At 40.5% G+C, this 17,462-nt stretch overlaps 1 protein-coding gene across 5 annotated transcripts in view; it reads left to right on the top strand.

The window, feature by feature from the left end:
• Positions 1 to 17,462, top strand: part of CELSR1 (cadherin EGF LAG seven-pass G-type receptor 1) — a 168,441-nt gene that overhangs the window by 64,739 nt on the left and 86,240 nt on the right. For all 5 annotated transcript variants that reach the window (XM_027639766.1, XM_027639764.1, XM_027639763.1 and 2 more), the window contains exon 2: positions 1,285 to 1,923. In XM_027639766.1, coding sequence (XP_027495567.1) covers positions 1,285 to 1,923 — 639 coding nt within the window. The remainder of the gene's footprint in view (positions 1 to 1,284; positions 1,924 to 17,462) is intronic.

The raw sequence follows: 17,462 nt of genomic DNA on the forward strand, positions 1-17,462 counted from the left end.
CGTGTATCTTGTAGTTGAATTGAAATAAATGTAATAGGTTACTTGTGTAACGATTATTTCAGGGATACTTCGGGATAAGACTATGGCACTGAGCTGGGACCTAGGGGAACTAGATTCGGTTCTTAACCCCACTGTGGGACTGATACTGGCCACTCAAACCAATTTATCTCTCTCATGAGAGGAACTCATCCTCATTTCTGGTTGTTTATTTACACAGTGAGGTCTTCCAGAAGGAACATTTCCTATGAGAAGCCAGTCTTGATCTCTCTTGGGATTTCTAGACACTGCTCTAATACTAACCAATTTTCTGTACTGCGATCTGTATTTTAACGAGTCCTTAATGTTAGTAAGGAGACAGATTTAAACTAAGTGGTTTGATTTCAGTGATGATGCAACTTCCCATTCCATGCTCGCATTGAACTTAATTCAAGTTAATTCTAGCGCTCACTGTGTCACAATTATGTTGTATAATGATAGAATGCTCTAGACTTTATACATTACAGCACTACTGTAAGCCTCAGGGTGTACTAAGATTTTACAGCAGCATCTCTCAGTCCAGTGTATGTATTAGTGCTATATTTATATAATTAGGGGTTTTACTGCAGAACAGCCACAGCAATATCAGAAATGCTTTAAAGCAATGGAAGAGTTTTTAAATGCCTGCTTTTCACTGCAAGCATATTTTATTTAATTTTTTTTCCTGATTATTCATAAAATATTTTGAAGAAACTAGGTGTGAAGAATGAAGAAGTTCTGGTGTTCAAATGTGAAGACTTGTTTCCTTAGATGACTTATATCTGAAGCTCTGATCACAATTCTCTGTCTGTGCATAGTTCTGGCTCCTTAAGCCTGAGACCACACCTGGAGAAGATAATTTTGGTATTGTGCTGTAAAAAGTGACAGCTTCCTAGCACCAGTTGTAGACTAACAGTCACTATCATGAAAGGCCCCTTCCTCTTGGCTTCCCCTTGTCCACATGGGGCACTCAGATTGTTTCCTCACTAGTCCTTGCTAGTTGTTTGCCTGGGATCTTCTCCAGGTGTTCTGGCCTGTTCAAGATGTCCTGGATCCTTTGAGTTGCGATCCTTAAGAGGTTTAATTTTGTTTTCCTGAGTAAAGACATTGGATATCACTGCAGAAGGCAGATACATTTCCCTCTCCCATCCTAGTTCCCTGAACTGCCTTGCAGGTCTGTTTTATTTTCAGGAGATCGTGGGAGTCTCCTTGTCCATAGGTTGAAGCCTGCTCTCTAACATCACTGTTATCTTTCCCTCTTCCCTTCAGATGGTGTCCACAGTGTCACAGCGGTCTGCACTCTGCGTGTCACCATCATCACAGATGACATGCTCACCAACAGCATCACAGTGCGGCTGGAGAACATGTCCCAGGAGAGGTTCCTTTCTCCACTCCTGTCCCTGTTTGTGGAGGGGGTGGCAACTGTGCTCTCCACTGCCAAGGACGGCATCTTTGTTTTCAATATCCAAAATGACACGGACGTCAGCTCCAATATCCTAAATGTGACTTTCTCAGCCTTGCTCCCTGGTGGCATTCGAAACAAGTTCTTCCCCTCTGAGGACCTGCAGGAGCAGATCTACCTCAACAGGACCCTGCTGACCATGATTTCCACGCAGAGGGTGCTGCCCTTCGACGACAACATCTGCCTGCGCGAGCCCTGTGAGAATTACATGAAATGTGTCTCTGTCCTGAAGTTTGACAGCTCAGCCCCGTTCATCAGCTCCAACACTGTCCTGTTCCGCCCCATCCACCCCATCAACGGGCTGCGGTGCCGATGCCCCCCGGGCTTCACGGGGGACTACTGTGAGACAGAAATTGACCTCTGCTACTCCAACCCTTGCGGGAGCAATGGGCTTTGTCGAAGCCGAGAAGGGGGCTACACTTGTGAATGCTATGAGGACTACACTGGTATGTGTTTATCTTATCTTTGACCCATGATTTATATGTTAGACCATCATCCAGGCCAGCTCTATGTCAAGCTGAAATTGCTGACATTCTTAGTCAAAGGGAGAAAAACTCCTGGCACTGCCTTCTAGTCAGGAGAAGGCTTGTGAGTGTCACACATCGCTTAGGGTATGCCCCATATCTCTGTGTGTGCATGGTAGTAGGAACTGTGCCTTGCTCCAGGTCACGCAGAGGGGCTGCCAGCTGCTGAAGTGATTTGCACTTTTTGAATTTCTGCTCAAAATGTGTTATGAAAATTTATTTCTTTTGTCTGGAAGGAAAAAGATGGGACACATCCCCTGGCTCATGGTCTTGCATGCCTTCAAGGCCCCTCTGCAGTCCCCGCATACCAGAATATAGTTGGGGTGCACAGCCTCTGTAGGAGGTCCTCAACCCTTGGTCATCAGCCAGCACAGAGCATTAGGATTGATCTTGTTCCCAAAAAGCTGCAATAATACACACTTAGGGGAAATACTGCAAGTCAGGTCTGGTTTGTAAATGTCCAGATAAAACTCCAGAAGGACGGAGGTGCTTCCAGGCCTGTCTCCAGCAGCCTGCTGAGGAATGTACTTTGCCTCATCGTGGACTTGACAGCTAATAAAGATCAAAGTGCTGCTTCTCAGATACTCCTGAGAAATTACGAAAGAATATTAGCTGAGTGTTTTCTGCTGCTTCAGTAAAGTCAGTGGGGTTATTTATGTAAATTACACATGCATTTAAGCATTCTGCACTGACGTGCTGCCGGCTGTAATTTACACTGACAGCTCAGCAATGTCTGCTGTGACCCCTGCAAACAAGGGGTGAAGCAGAGGGGGGCTGGTTCCCAACACTGCGTCTCACTGCTGAAGTTATAAAAAATTGAAACCATAAATTATTTAAGTCTCGATGGAAAAAAAGATCTAGATGATGTGGATCCAGCCCTCCAGGTGGAAGGGTTTTCCTTCACTTTTCTGTGGCTTTTTTCTCAGGACTGTAATCAAAATTGTGACTGTGGAAGAAGAGACATGGCAGAAAGGGAACTGGGCTTTCCCCAGGAAGGGGGACAGGAGACACTCCCTGAAATATGTGCAGAGCTTAGGGCAGCAGGACCTTCCTAAGAAGATGCCGACAAATTTTTTGTCCAATGGGAGAAACCCTGAGTAGAGCTGTGAGATGGCTGGAATATTTGGTGTTTGTTGAGGAGTAATTTTCCTGCCAGGCTGCTCATGAATGACTTCCACTGTCAAAAACATTATAAAGTCCATTATCCGTTAATACACAATACATACAATATCGGGCATCACAAAATAGACTTTATGATCAGCTGATTTCATTAAAAATGTTTACATAATGTTATGCTGTAAATAGGAATGCTTAGAAGTAGGAAGTTTCATTAAACAAAGATATGCATATAAATGGAGTTAATTCATCCATGTCCGAGGTTTTGGAATGCATTCCACCACATTTTGAAAGTCTCTTGCTAGAAATCTTCAGAAAAAAGGCTAAATATACTTTCAAAATGAAAGAGAATAAGCTTGTATTAATAATTGATGAACATGTTTAATACTTAATGCTGTAGTCAGAACAGACACAGTACATATTTATAAGAGAAGCACCATAATATTCATATACAAAGAAAGATTTGATCTGTAACTGTATTTTCAGCGCATAGTTGTTGAGTTAAAAATTAACTATCCTGCTACCAGGATATTAAAAGTGATCAGAAGTTAAGGAGTGAGCTTATACCTTTCCTGTCTTTAGGTTTCAGAGTTAACTGCACTGCAGTGAAACACCTTCTTCTTTGGAAGGACGGTTTGATCGCATTCATGTTGGACAGGGCATGATCAAGAGGGCTCTGGAACCTTTTCCCATAAATTGATACAAACATTATTGAATATTTCTGTTTTATTGCTGAATGAATGCAGTAGAAATTTAGTATCTGCTCTATGATTGGTTTATGTTACATTAGTGCCTTTAGGTTCCATGTTGCATGACAGTGTTTTGCCTGTCAAACCTGACACATTTACCCATGTATGGTGGCCATTTTGGTTGATTTTTATCCGCTTTACAGAACAAGACTGAAAATGTTATCAACAAGTAGTCAACTACTAGAAATATTTTATGAAGATGCATTATTGAATTTTGTCCCAATCTCTTTTAAGAATTATTATTTTGCCTATGATTTTAATCCTTTCTTTAAATATGTTCATATTCATTTTCAAGTTCAGTTTATTGATGATAATACTGTGTTTTCAGCTTGTATGTAAATATATTGTTTACAGCAATCCAGATTTTATGTCTATTTGATATGTAAATAGCATAGGTTGGCTTCAATAGCAGCAGTGTATATTGGTTCACGAAATGCAGTGATCATAAATTGGAATGAGCAGAAAGTTACTAAGTCTGAAGGTTGGAACCTTCTGGTATTACTGAAATGTTATCATGGTACTAACTCAGTGCAGTAACATCTCAGTATAAAGTACTTACGAATCTTTGAATTAATTGTAAAAGATGAAATATGAATGGTAATAATGAATGACATGCGTCCTTCTCTGGGAGCTCTCATGTTTCCATTTCCCAATTAAGAGCCTACCTAGAAAAATAATTATAAGAAAATACTAAGATCTGTCATCTATCTGGGGAGATAGGCTGTAATTCAATGAGAAATCACTGCACAATCATAACCCTGTACTGAATCTATCTGACTGGTGACCTGCTAAAAATATAGCATTTATTTCCTCTAGAAGATAATTTTGTCCTGTCTTGGTAGAGTGGAATTTCCCCCCATTTTTCCACCCTGCTTTGAAGCACTCTATTTGTTTTGATGTAATTGTTAGTCATTTATACATGATGAAAGTTTCTCTGTCTTCAGGAGTCTTCTGTTACGGGCACAGAGGTAAACTGAGCTTCTACAAGGTATTTCTGAAACCTGATTACTGGCTAGGTTAGGGTGATTTGGAATTAACTTCACTTCCTGTGATGTAAGGAGGTGAGTGAAGAAGTACGTATATTTTTAATCGTATTTTTTCAGACTAGCAACCCCTTGAACTTTTTTTCTTGATATAAAAAAAAGTGTAGAGAAGTAAACATTGTACACACTAACAGTCGTGCCATTGGTGGCAGAGAGCTGTGTGCGTAGCTAAAGGGTTAAAGGATGTAATTTAAGTTAACCAAACAAATATAATGAACTGTGTAAAGCCTATGTATTTTTTTCTAGCTTTATTTCATGTACCTTTGAGTGCTGCAGAAGCAGCTGAGGTGAGCTATAGGTGAAGGCTTGCACAGAGGTGGAATTGTCTGTACTGCCCAGAGGGCAACCCCATGAAGAGTAAATGCATCATGTCATCCACACCAATTTTGGAGACATGGATGCCACAGCAGTTCCTGAATGAGGTGTACTTCCAGCCCCATCCTGGTGCCTATGTGACCACTCTGGCCATAAGTCACCACCTTCTTGGGTATGAATTCCCACAATTCCTGCCCTGACCTGAGTGCCTCCTTCCATTGCTTGGTCTTCCTGCAGCACTATGCCCTCAGTCCTGCTCAGCAGACACCAAGACTACTCTCCTCTTATGGACATGCTCCCAAAGAGTAAAATTTAATTGACACAGAATAAAAGCACTCTAATGCAAAAAAAAAAAAAAAAAAAAAAAGCCAACAACCCCTGAAATAAGGAAGAGATTTAATGTTCCCACAGTTCTCCTCTGTTCTCATATCACATTCTCTCTGCCTCCTTTGCTACATAACCCCTAGCAAGGAGTAGTTTGTAGGGGGAAAAAGATCATCAGAGAATTTCCCATATCCTCTGCACCTCTCCTTGGATTTCACTTCAGAGAGGGGAGAAATCTTAAGTGGTTGTAAATCTTCCAGTAATCAAATACAGCAATTAGAGATCTTTTATGTGTTATACTTTTTTTCCTCCTAATTTGTATCTGTGATACCATATTGACATGAGGAATCATGACATCTAATGTGGCTTCTGTGAATTCTGACTTTGTGTCATGAGAAGGTAATTATAGCTGGTTTCATAGCATCGTGCCAGAAGTTCCTATTAATATTGCTTAGTAAGTGCTCGGTGTTTGGCTCTTGCAAACATACAGCATAGAAGTACATGTGAAGATATGCTTCTCTGTTATCTTTACTTATATCCATTCTTCAGATAGTGATTTCCCAGCTCAGTCTGATACCAGATTCTCATTTTTCAGGCCAGAGAGATTTATTTGGGGGAATTTTGGCTTTCAAGTAGAGAAGTCTGGCAGCCAGGGTGGTCATAATGAGTGTTTTATCTTGGGCAAGAAAGTCTGAAATTCCACTCTCAGTTGCACTTCTGCAACTCCTCTGAAGCAATGGGATCACAGGTGTGTAACAGCCAAATCCTGTACAGCAGATCTAAATTTGATTCCTACAGGTACCTTACTGTATCTTTAACTCCTTGTTTAGCTTATGAAAGGCCATGGTTTTGTGGCAGGAGGCTGAACAAAAGTTATCCTTACAGGCTTGTGGGGCTTTGCCAGCACTTTCATGCTGCTGTGGCCTAGTTTGTCTTTAATACGAAACACCAAATAAGAAGTTTTGTCATTCACAAACATTCCCATGAATGTAAGGACATTGTCCATGGCATGTGACAGCTTCACGGGTCATGAGTGATATCTCATTCAAATGTTAAGGCAACACAGTGAAGATACTGAAATGTTTTGTATCACTGCTGCCTTAACAGTGTCTTTTAGTCTAGGTCTTCAGAGTTATGCTACTGGATTCAAGGTGCTTTTATATAATAACGAGATGAAACCTAGGCAAGGTCTAATTCTCTAAAAAAATGTATATTTGGTTTCAAGGGTTTAAATATAGTTACAGTTATTAGGGGGCTGGGTGATTTGCAGTATTTCCAGAATTTAAACTCTTTAACATTTTTTTAATGAAGCTTTTCTGCTGATTTTGGATGCAGGAGAAGTAGAAGAGTGCTGACTATCAATCTTTTAATAACTTCTGTTGTTTCTCAGTGCCTCAGAGGAGAATACCTGGTTGCCTTACCTTGCAGTTTCTGTATGGCATTACTGAGAGAAAGCTTGTGGAGGGTGGTTGCATCCCAGTGAAGGTCCATACAGCATTGGAGGTATCATTAGTGCTATTTAATATCTTCACCAATGACATAGACAAAGGGATCGAGTGCACCCTTCACACATTTGCAGATAACACCAGGCTGAGTGGTGTGGTTGACACACCTGAAGGACAGAATGCCATCACAGGGACCTGGACAAACTTGAGGAATGGGCCAGTGGGAATCTCATGAGGTTTAATAAGACCAAGTCCAAGGTGCTGCACCTGGATCAGGACAACCCTTGGTATCAATACAGGCTGGGGGATGGACAGATCAAGAGCAGCCCTGCCAAGAAGACTTGGAGGTGCTGGTGGATGAGAGGCTGGACATGACCCAGTAATGTGCACCTGCAGCCCAAAAAGCCAGACTGGGCTGCATCAAAAGATGGGTGAACAGCAGTGTGAGGAAGAGGATTCTACCCCTCTGCTCTGCTCTGATGAGACCCCACCTGGAGCATTGCATCCAGCTCTGAGGTTCCAAGCCAGGAAGGACATCAACCTGTTGGAGCAATTCCAGAGGAAGGTCACCAAGACAATTACAGGGATGGAGCACCTATCATATGAGGAAAGGCTGAGAGAATTTGCATTGTTCATCATGGAGAAGAGAAGGCTTCAGGGTGGTCAAATTGCAGCCTTCCAGTACCTGAAGGGAGCCTACAAGAAAGGTAGAGAGAGACTGTTTACAAGGACATATAGAGACAGGACAAGGGGAAGTGGTTTCAAAATGAAAGAAGGTAGGTTTAGATTAGATGTTAGGAAGACATTCTTTACTGTGAGTGTGATGAGACACTGAAATTGATTGCCTGGAAAAGCTGTGGATGCCCCATCCCTGGAAATGTTTAAGGCCAAATTGGATGGGGCTTTGAGCAACCAGGTCTAGTGAAAAGTGTCTCTGTCCATGGCAGGAGGGTTGAAACTAGATGACTTTTAAGGTCCCTTCCAACCCAGGCCATTATAAGAGTTTCTCTTTTTATGAACTTTACCACTCAGCTATGTACTATGAGATGTTGTGTCTCATAAATCTTACTCTCCGTGCTTTGAAGTTTACACACCAAAGAGCAATGATCCCCAGATGTCATCTCATGAGCTGACTTCATGTCTAAACATATAGGGAACCCATACAACCTTTTCATTGCAATTAGCCATGGATAATAAGTCTTCCATTGGCTATTCGGCAGTGCGTGCTGCATTTAAAGAGCACAGCAGTCAACTGTAGTATATACTTTTCTTTCTCTCCTTTTAGAACCACGTCCTGAAAATAAGTTATTTTTGGATATTTAGATTAAGAGGTATTACCTGGCAAAATTCTTGCTTTTGAGTCCATATATATATATTGTCAGAGAATGGTGACGTCTGATCATTGCAAGCTGTACCTGTACAAAGCACTTCAAATCTAAGGACTGCTGTGGACTCTCTACAAGTTGCTAACAGGTTTGAGTCACCGCTTTGAGCAAGGGGGTGCTGTCCCCTTCACCAAAGAGATGGGAAGCTGAGGCACAGCATCTTCATCTCTTCCAGGTCACATAGAAGCAGCTGGTGGCAAGTCTAGAGCGGCTGAGGAAGGGCCATTCCTGAGCTGCTCATGGCTGGAAACCTGGGGGAGATCCCTGTGAAAGACATTTCTTTCCTGACATGGATTCTCAGCAGAAGTCTGCATGCCCACTCAGCTGCTGTGTTTAACTCTCAGATTTACTGTGCATATTAAAACAGGTCCTTGCTTACTTTTAAGGCAAGGCTTGCTGTTAATGCTTTGCAGGGATGGGGCCAGCACAGCACAGCCTTATGGCTGGACCATAATGTTGCTGGGCTGGACCAGTACAACTGCATGACTGCTTGCTCCAGAAGATAACTGAAACAATAAAAACAGTAAAAAATTTCAGACAAATGCTGAAGTCTATTATTGTCATGTTTCTGTTGATTATATTCCCATCCATGTCTGTCACCAAGTCACAGGAGATGAATGTTGCAAATCTGTAGTTTATATCAGATTCACAGGACTCACTTAAAGAGGTCTGCCATTTCAGTAGGTTGATTTTTATCTGGAGGATATGTCCTTCAATTAATCTTCAACCTACGCTCACTTGTCAGGATGCAAAAAGCCTTTCCTAATTGGATTACTGTGGTGTATTTGTTGACAGTTTAGTTCTCAAATGGAGTACATGGCCTACAGTCTTCACAGCAATCTGCTATGCTTTTTCTTAAACCCAGGCAAAGAGTTTTATCACATTACCTTCATCCTGATGTGCATAAATTAGGTACTGTTTAAAGTTCTATAGTTTTCCCATCGCATACAATCCCTCCTTTGCCCCTCACCCCAAGATGCTGCATGTGGGATGATCTTTGATTCAGCTGATCTTATGCAAGTGCTGGGGGTTCAAATGCCTCTTCTAGAGCCTCGTGTCTTATCCTCCTTGCCCACAGAAATATTTGCACTGATCAAAGTCCTTTGCTGTCACGTGGAAACCTAGCTTAATGTTGTGTTTGTTCTTTTTAATTAGTTTCAGAATTATTTGACAGGAGTCATGTTCTTCCCGGGTACTCCTGCAGTGGAGGCATGATGGGTGCTTTGTAGAAGCAAGCAGCAGATCACACACCCGTATAATCAGTTAGCCCTGGCTTCAGAAGCTACCTTAGTAATTAGTCTCCAATATACTTATGAATTCAGCTCTTCCAAACAGTTCAGGATCTAGGAAATCCTCCTTACTGATTACAGTTTATCTTCTTTTGCTTCTTCATAAGACAGCTGTGAGGCTGGCTGCTGCGTCTCTGCATTTAGCCACTCCCCTCATTTGTCACCTGAAGAGTTTATCACTGATGATTTTACACTTTCTCTCCCCGATATTGATAATTTAAAAATCAAAATCAAAATCAAAATTAAAATTAAAAAAAAAGTAAAAGTAGCATGTAGCTAAAATTCAGTATCCAGATAACTTGGGCAGTAACCTGATTTGGGATGGTTCCATGCTTACAGTTATATTTTTACACCTACTTGCTACTAATGCCCTTGGTGTCTGTGAGATCACGTTACAGTATGGAGAGGAGGCAGGTTCTTGGTTTTGGGCTGTGCCACATAAGTCAAGGCTTGCAGACATGAGGTCTTATGAGTTTATCAGTTAGTGGTGTTCCATGGGAGAGGGAGATGTAGTGAGCTCCTCAGGTTTCCTTTTGGCATCCTGGTATACAGCGGACTGGGCTAAATTTAGGATTCCCTTTGTTCTAGGATATGTGAGATTTCTTTTATGATCTTTAACCTGTTGTACATATATTTCTTTTTGAATGATACTACTCTGTCAATTTTAAGCAGATTTTTGTATCTTGACTTGTTCTCCTGGTTTTATATTGGTGGGATTTCTGTTACCACACCTGAATTGGAATCACAATTCTCCCAGGTCTTTTGAAAATCTTTATTATAACACATTTGCTTATCATCACTGGTATAACTAAAAAAACGTGGAAAGTGAAGTGTAATTAAACAAAGTGGAGGTATTTGATATTGTAATTTTATAGGTACATGTAAAACCCTCCTCACTGACGTAGCTAGATTCCCACAATGTGAACATTGCAGAACATTGGTCTGAGAGAAACTACATGCATGGAAGTTTGTTTTAATTAAAATATTTTAAATAGCAGGTTATTAAACAACAGCAGATTTCTCTGTGACCATAGTTCACAATTGTGTTTTATTAATTTAGCCAAGTTGAGCCTTGTGTAACAAAAGATTTGGGGTTTTTTTCCTCATCATTTAATGTCAAAAAGGTTAACTGGATTAAATTTTAAGATGCACAAGTGCATTCTCATTATCCAAACATACACTTGCTAAAAGTCAAAACAACCCGTATATTAGACTACACTTTAAGTGGTATTGTTTTTTCTCACTGAAAACAAATCAGATAAGGAAAAAGGAGAAGAGTCAGGGGGATAAAAACCCAACAACTTGCCTTTAAGTTATTTGTGCAGAAGATAAAATCATAATGAGATAGTATTTTTTCCAGGATGCCTCATGTTCTGGAAAGTCCCTCACAGTGTTCACAGCAGATCAGAGGAGAAGACCAAAAACAAAGAAATTCCAGGACATCTGGAATTAAATATTTTAGATCTTACAAAACAAAAAAGAAATTTAACTTCCAAGAACCGATGTAATGGGGTTCATTTTCTCCTGGCTGTAAATAAAAAACTGGGAAACAAAACTGGAAAGCAGTAAGACTGAATTATGAAAAACATATTTGGTGTATATTTATTTATTTATTTATTTATTTATAATTCCCAAGTTAAACATTTTTATTTTCATCAGTGGATAAACAAAGGAAAGCATCAGGAAGGATGGTTGAGTGCAGATATGAGGGTATCAGGATGATATCCTATTAGGGAGGAAAAAAGCATAAAGTAGTTTCTTGTGTCTCTGTTCTTTGTGTTAGGATGATTGAAAGTTTCGACAGTTGAGCACCAGACTGAGGCACTTGGCCTTGAACATCAAGATAATTACAGTTCTGCAATACAGTTGTGCAGAGCATGGTGGGAACCACAACTTCATTGTTGTTGCAAATGCTCTTTTGTTTAGAGCATCATGGTTCAGTGCCTGCATCACAGCCCTGCTCCTCCTGGGGCAAGTTTTGTTCTGTGACCAGCACTGTACAGTGCCCCCGAATCGCAGCTTCCTGAGCAGTCACCAGTCTCAATTTTCAGTTTCTAAAAATCAAAATGAAGATACTTTACTTCAGTCTATCTCCGAAATTCCCCTCATGAAGCATATGAGACCTTTTATACAGCATTTTCATATACTATAATTAAAAAACATATTTTAATTAGATAGTCTGGCCACTCAGCTTCAAAGGGTCAGTACACTGATGTGCATATTGTAAGAAACATGAAGATGAGTGTCTTATATTAATAAATAAACACATTCTAGGTGATACAATAAAGTATAATAACTCTAACAAGATGGTAATCATTTAAAGTTACTTTAAAATTGAACAGTATTTTATAAAAGGGCTGAATTTTAATCTACTTAATTATCGTAAGCAGAATTAAGTATGAGATGTGGAAGCTGGCTGGATTCATTTTTGTTTAGTCCATTTAAAAATACTTTTTAAGAAAGTAACTTTTGAACTTCCATCTGTTCTGTAGATTTGAAAAATACATCAATTTTGATATTTTCTGTGCTAGTTGTGTGTGACATTACAATTCCTTTTTCAGGGCTCATTAACAAAAAGTCAGTTTCCCTGATTAAGTTGCTTTTTGTTTTCAGTTTGTGTTCCTGATCTGTGTATGAAATATTTTTGAGGCTACCAAAACATAAAATTATGAAATTATCTTTTTAACCCTAATCCTTTTAATTTTACAAGCAAAGGGTGGTTTTGGTGGTTTTTTTTCAAAATTTTCCTTCAATGTATAACAATGGAAATTTGATGACCATCTGATAATTTTGCAAGTACTGTCTACTCCATCATGCTAAACCTCTGAACTACGATCCACAGTAAAGACAGTTACACGGTGCTTTCAAGTATACCTTTCTTTTAAGCTAATATTTCTCATATAAAATGAAAATACAGAGCTCTGAACTCCTAGCTTCCCAACAGGTAATTACAATAGTAGATTTACTTTAAGCATGGTTTTCTGTTGCATTATTAATATTTTATGGCCTCTCTTCAATTATTCTCACTAATTGGCCATTATGTTTCTTTCCACCAGAGCTTCTGTGACCACCTAGGATGTTAAGGGGCATGGTTTGATTTGAGGTCTGCCTGATTCTAAATGCCATCATTTTTACCACAGTGTTGGATTACACAGAAAATGGGAGAGTGAGATTTTCCTGTGAAAACTTCTGATTTGTGGAAAACACAAAATACAGGCTCTCACCAGCCTTCCTCTAATGGAGATGTGCAGAGTTAGCTGCTTGAGCAGTCAATCCTAGCAGGCTGCTGGGGACAAGGGCAGAGCAGATGGCTTCTTCTGTGTTTTGTTCTTGTTGTGAGCTGAAACACCATGTCTGTAACAGCTACATGGAGAAAATTAAGTGGAATCTTAGTGAAATAAGGGCTGAACTCTACTAAAGAAAGCAGCAATGTTCACCCTTGAAAGGGAGACACTGATCTCCTTTTCTGCCTATTCTTCAGCCTTTATCTTTCTTCCTTTTTCTGAGGGCAGTTATTTGCAGATGTGTTCCCTTTTTCAAATGCTTTGAGATATTAACTTGCTCAAAAATAAGTACTAGAGCTTTCCTCTTCCCTACCAATTTGGAAACTGGGAGTTGTAACCCTTTAGTGTTTTCTGTGGAAAGCAGCTTAGGGAAACCACGCTGAAAGTGAGTAGGAAGCCTGATGGTGCCTGAAAGCACGTCTGGTTTTCCAGCTCCTGAGTTCTGTTGGTAAAAGATGTTATTGCAGACACAGCCCTGCCACAGCCAGCACACCTTGCTTGCTTTCCTCATTCACGTAAATAATTTAATATGTTTTGAAAAGCCTAGTGTGAGGCCAAAATAGCCTGTGGAACAACAGCCTTGGGGAGTTAATGGTGCCACTGGTGGCATTTGGTACCCAGTAAAAATTGCAATTCAGTGTATGAAATAGTCTTTTTTGTCATTTGAGCAGAGGCACACTGAGTCTGAGTCCCCTTTTTCTATCTCACTGCTGCCCATGGAAGGAGGTGAGAACTAAGCATGGCAGCTGGTTCCCATGCTGAAGTGCCTGCAGGTGTTTTGGAATGCAAATACAAACCGGCCTGCAAAGGCTGTCCTGAAGGGAACATGTCCTGCCAGCCACAGTGGCTGCTCCAGCCTTCTGTTTCCTCCGTGTGCCCCTCCTCGATTAACACTCCTGGAGAGGAATCAAGGAGCATAGAGAGCAGAGAAAGCAAAATACAATATCAGATGTATATCTAGTAAAGGTAGAGGGTGATTGTGCCTCTTAAAAATGAAAGGAGGGAGGGATATTCCTCTGAAAATGAATGTAACTGTGTTATGCAGAGGTGTGCTTTGTTCTTACACCTCCAGCTTTCTCATTGGTTTTAAGATGGGATTATTAGGAAGAGATTTATTCCAAGTAAGACATAATGCAAATTGCAGACACAACAGCATAATCTAGTTTGATTTTTATCTTTGACATCAACAATAATGTTATCCCTCTGATAAATACATCCAGAGATAATGCTTAGGCTTTTTTTGAAGGGCACTGCTTCATCACTATATCTTACCGCAAATCAGTGCAATTTGCATTATGATAAATTGTCTTACAATTTATCCAGAGAGCTCAAAATAAACTGGAAATTTTAGTGCATTTCTTTTTTCTCTTGTGTAGATTTGCACTGTATTTAGTCCTGGGTGAGAGACAGAACCTAAAAAGTTCTCTTAAGTTTTACCTTACGGGTCAAATGCAGAAGGAGACAACACCTTGCAAGGGCCCTGAACCTTGCAACAAATGGTTCAATAATTTAGAGAGCTTAGAGACAGTTGTCAAGTCAGCCAAGAGTAAAGATTAAGACATTACGAAATTACCTGTTGGACCCCATAGGGAAAAATTCGTTGTTAAGTAGCTGTGGCAGGCTGAAAGCATAGATTCTAAAGGTTCTTTCCAACTGAAACAATTCTGTGATTCTGTTTTTTTTCTCATCCTCCACCTTATCTAAAGAATTCCAAAAAAGTGCTTTTCTTCAGCATTTCCTCAGAAGCCTGGGGGTAATTAGGTCTGGTGCGGGGAGCAAGAAGAAACCAGGCCCATTGTGTGCACCTCTGCCTGCTGGCCTAAGGCAGGAGACCAGTGCCCAGATTTCATGCAGAGATGGCCCTTCATGAGTTTGCCATTGAGCATGCACCCCAGTTCTGCAAAACAACCAGTTGGGGCTATTTTTGGAGGTGTTGGCACCAATCTATGGGCTGTAAAATCATGAGTTACCTCTTTTTTTTTCCCAAATCGTAAGGCAGACTTCAAAATAGAGTGTTTCTTAAATGGAGAATATTTTATTATGATGTTATCTCTTTTCTTTTTCAAATCAAAACGTGAGCTTCAGAATGGAGTATTTTTTTAAATGGAGAATGTTTTATTGTGGCCTCTGACTCCTTGCTTCTCAGGGTGCTATAGGAAAAAAAAAATCACAATACTTCTGATAAATCTTGGTAGTACTTAATGGCGCTCACACCATTCCTGACCTCATTGCTGGAAGGTGAAAGGTGAGTTGTCTGGTGCAGACGGAGTGGAAACTTAATGACTGAGAATTTTTAATCCTTAAGAAATATACAAGAAAGAGAAAACAGGTATTCAAGACTTAGTTGTGACTTTTGTCTATGCTCTGTTCCTGCTGGAAACTGCATGGGAGTATGAGGTCCAGTGACAATGCAAATGGAGCATATATCGTCTTGAGAACACGCTCATAATTTCTGGAATCCACAGACTAATTCATTTCTCCAACAGATGTGCCCCAAATATCACTAATCCTCCTCAGTATTGTTTCTTTTCTCCCCCTCAATTATTCCTTCTCATTTAAATGCAAAAACACAAAACAACCCAAATCCCAATTCATCAATCCATCCATCCATCCACCCTTCTCTGCAGGGTGTCTTTGTCTTTTGTTTTGCTTTGTTTTGTGACCAGGGAAGGGGAGGATGCTGCATGTAGAATCCTGGGCCTGGTTTTGGGCTGGCAAAGGGCCAGGCACTGTTTCAGTGGGTGCTTTGCATGTTCAGTGCATCAGCAGGCACAGCCCAAAGCAGCTTGAGATGGAGACCTGAGCTTTCCCCCGCTCTTGCTTTTGTAAAATACAGTTTAGCTTGGTTTCTAGTGGGGAAGGATCAGGAGATGGGATGGGGTCTTGGCCTCTCCCTTGCCTGTTTGGCCCATGGGACCTTTCATTGTGGTCCTCCTTCTCTTCCCATGAGCTTGCAGGACTCAGGAACTAACTTCAGGGCAGCCGAGGTGCAGATGGTGTCCTCGAGGACCCTGGTGGGAAGAAGAACTGTGAAGGGTCAAGTAGCATCATCCTGTTGGGGTGAGAGTGGAAATGGGAGCTCCCTTAGGGCAGACAGTTTTGGTTGTGTGTTTTGGGGCGGAATTTGACCACCAAGAGCTCTCACGTGCCTTGGGTTCAACAGATGCCACCCGCAGCTTCAGAAGCAAATAAAAGAAAATAAAAAGCCTCTCATGTTCATTATTTTGAAGCATCCCATGATTAAAGATCTTATGACCCTTATTTAACTGAGTCTCATGATTTTTGGAAATCTGATTTGTGAGTTATCAGGGATGCCTGGGGGCAACTTTATGGAAGAAGCACAAGGAAGGGAGAAGAGTGATTGTACAGGAGAGGTATGGTGTATATATATGTATGCACAAAAGACCACGAAAGACCACTGATAATTCTGTACACTTTCTTCCTACCAGCTCAGGGCTTACTGCTTATGCCCATGGAAAAAATAAAACTAGATCCAGAGAAAAAGGGTGATTTCCTGAGTATCTTATTATAGGATCACTGTCTATCACCTCAGAGAGCTACTTGGCAAGCTATATATATAATGTGAGAGGAATGTTTTTGCTGTTACTTTGCTTAGTGTTTTAAATTCAGGTTACTCTCTTGCAAATACATCTTATTAAATCTGGAATGGTTAGCAACTGAAATTGCTCAGGACAGCTGTCATTGCAAGTCAGCAAGATTTATTTCTAAACAGTGTGAGTGTGTATGTGTGGTGTATAATTATGTGTGTATTTATGTGTTATTTTACGTTAACCTGTTTCTCATCATAAGCCTTTATAGGGCAGAAAGCAGCAAAGGGAGCAGAAACCAAAAAAAATTAGGCAGACCCCAAAATGGACCCTAAGCTGGTGTTTCTGCCTGTAAGAGGATTGGGGCTAATTTTAATTAACCTAGATCAGTCCCAAATATAAAAACATAAATGAACAGGTAGGTAAAAGGAAAAACCAAAGTGTATTTTCCAATGTAAGGTTTAATAGCAGCGTAATGCAGAAAGCTCATGAAGTCATGACCGTCAGTGTCAGTATTGAGTCTGCACGGCCTCTCTGAGGTGGCAGGAGTGGTTTGGCTGTTGATTTCTAAGGGACCCAGATTTACTTTTGTTATTCAAATAACCTTTCTGAGTCACTTGTGTAAAATAGTACATAAATATAGTTGCCTTCTAATTAATCTTGGTTACTAGTACACCAATGCCTTCTAACTTCTATTTGTTCCATTTGTTGTTTGATCCAGCTTCTCCTTCATTCAGAATGACTTGGCTAACTTCTGGGTAACTGCTCTCTAGCTTCTCTCATAAAACCAGCAGATGTTTTTGTTTGTTGGTTTGTTTGTTTGTTTAGCATTTCATTGGTAAGTGAATTTGCTGGTAGTTAAGGCTGACCTCTCAGTAGGTTCTGAGTGTAGGCTCATGCACCACAGAGCCACTGAAGTAATGAATTTCCCTTTATGGGCAAAATCCAGTGTTAATTTGATTA

Source organism: Corapipo altera, unplaced genomic scaffold, assembly GCF_003945725.1.
Source record: "Corapipo altera isolate COAL_440 unplaced genomic scaffold, ASM394572v1 1b, whole genome shotgun sequence".
In the NCBI taxonomy this organism is placed as follows: Eukaryota; Metazoa; Chordata; class Aves; order Passeriformes; family Pipridae; genus Corapipo; species Corapipo altera.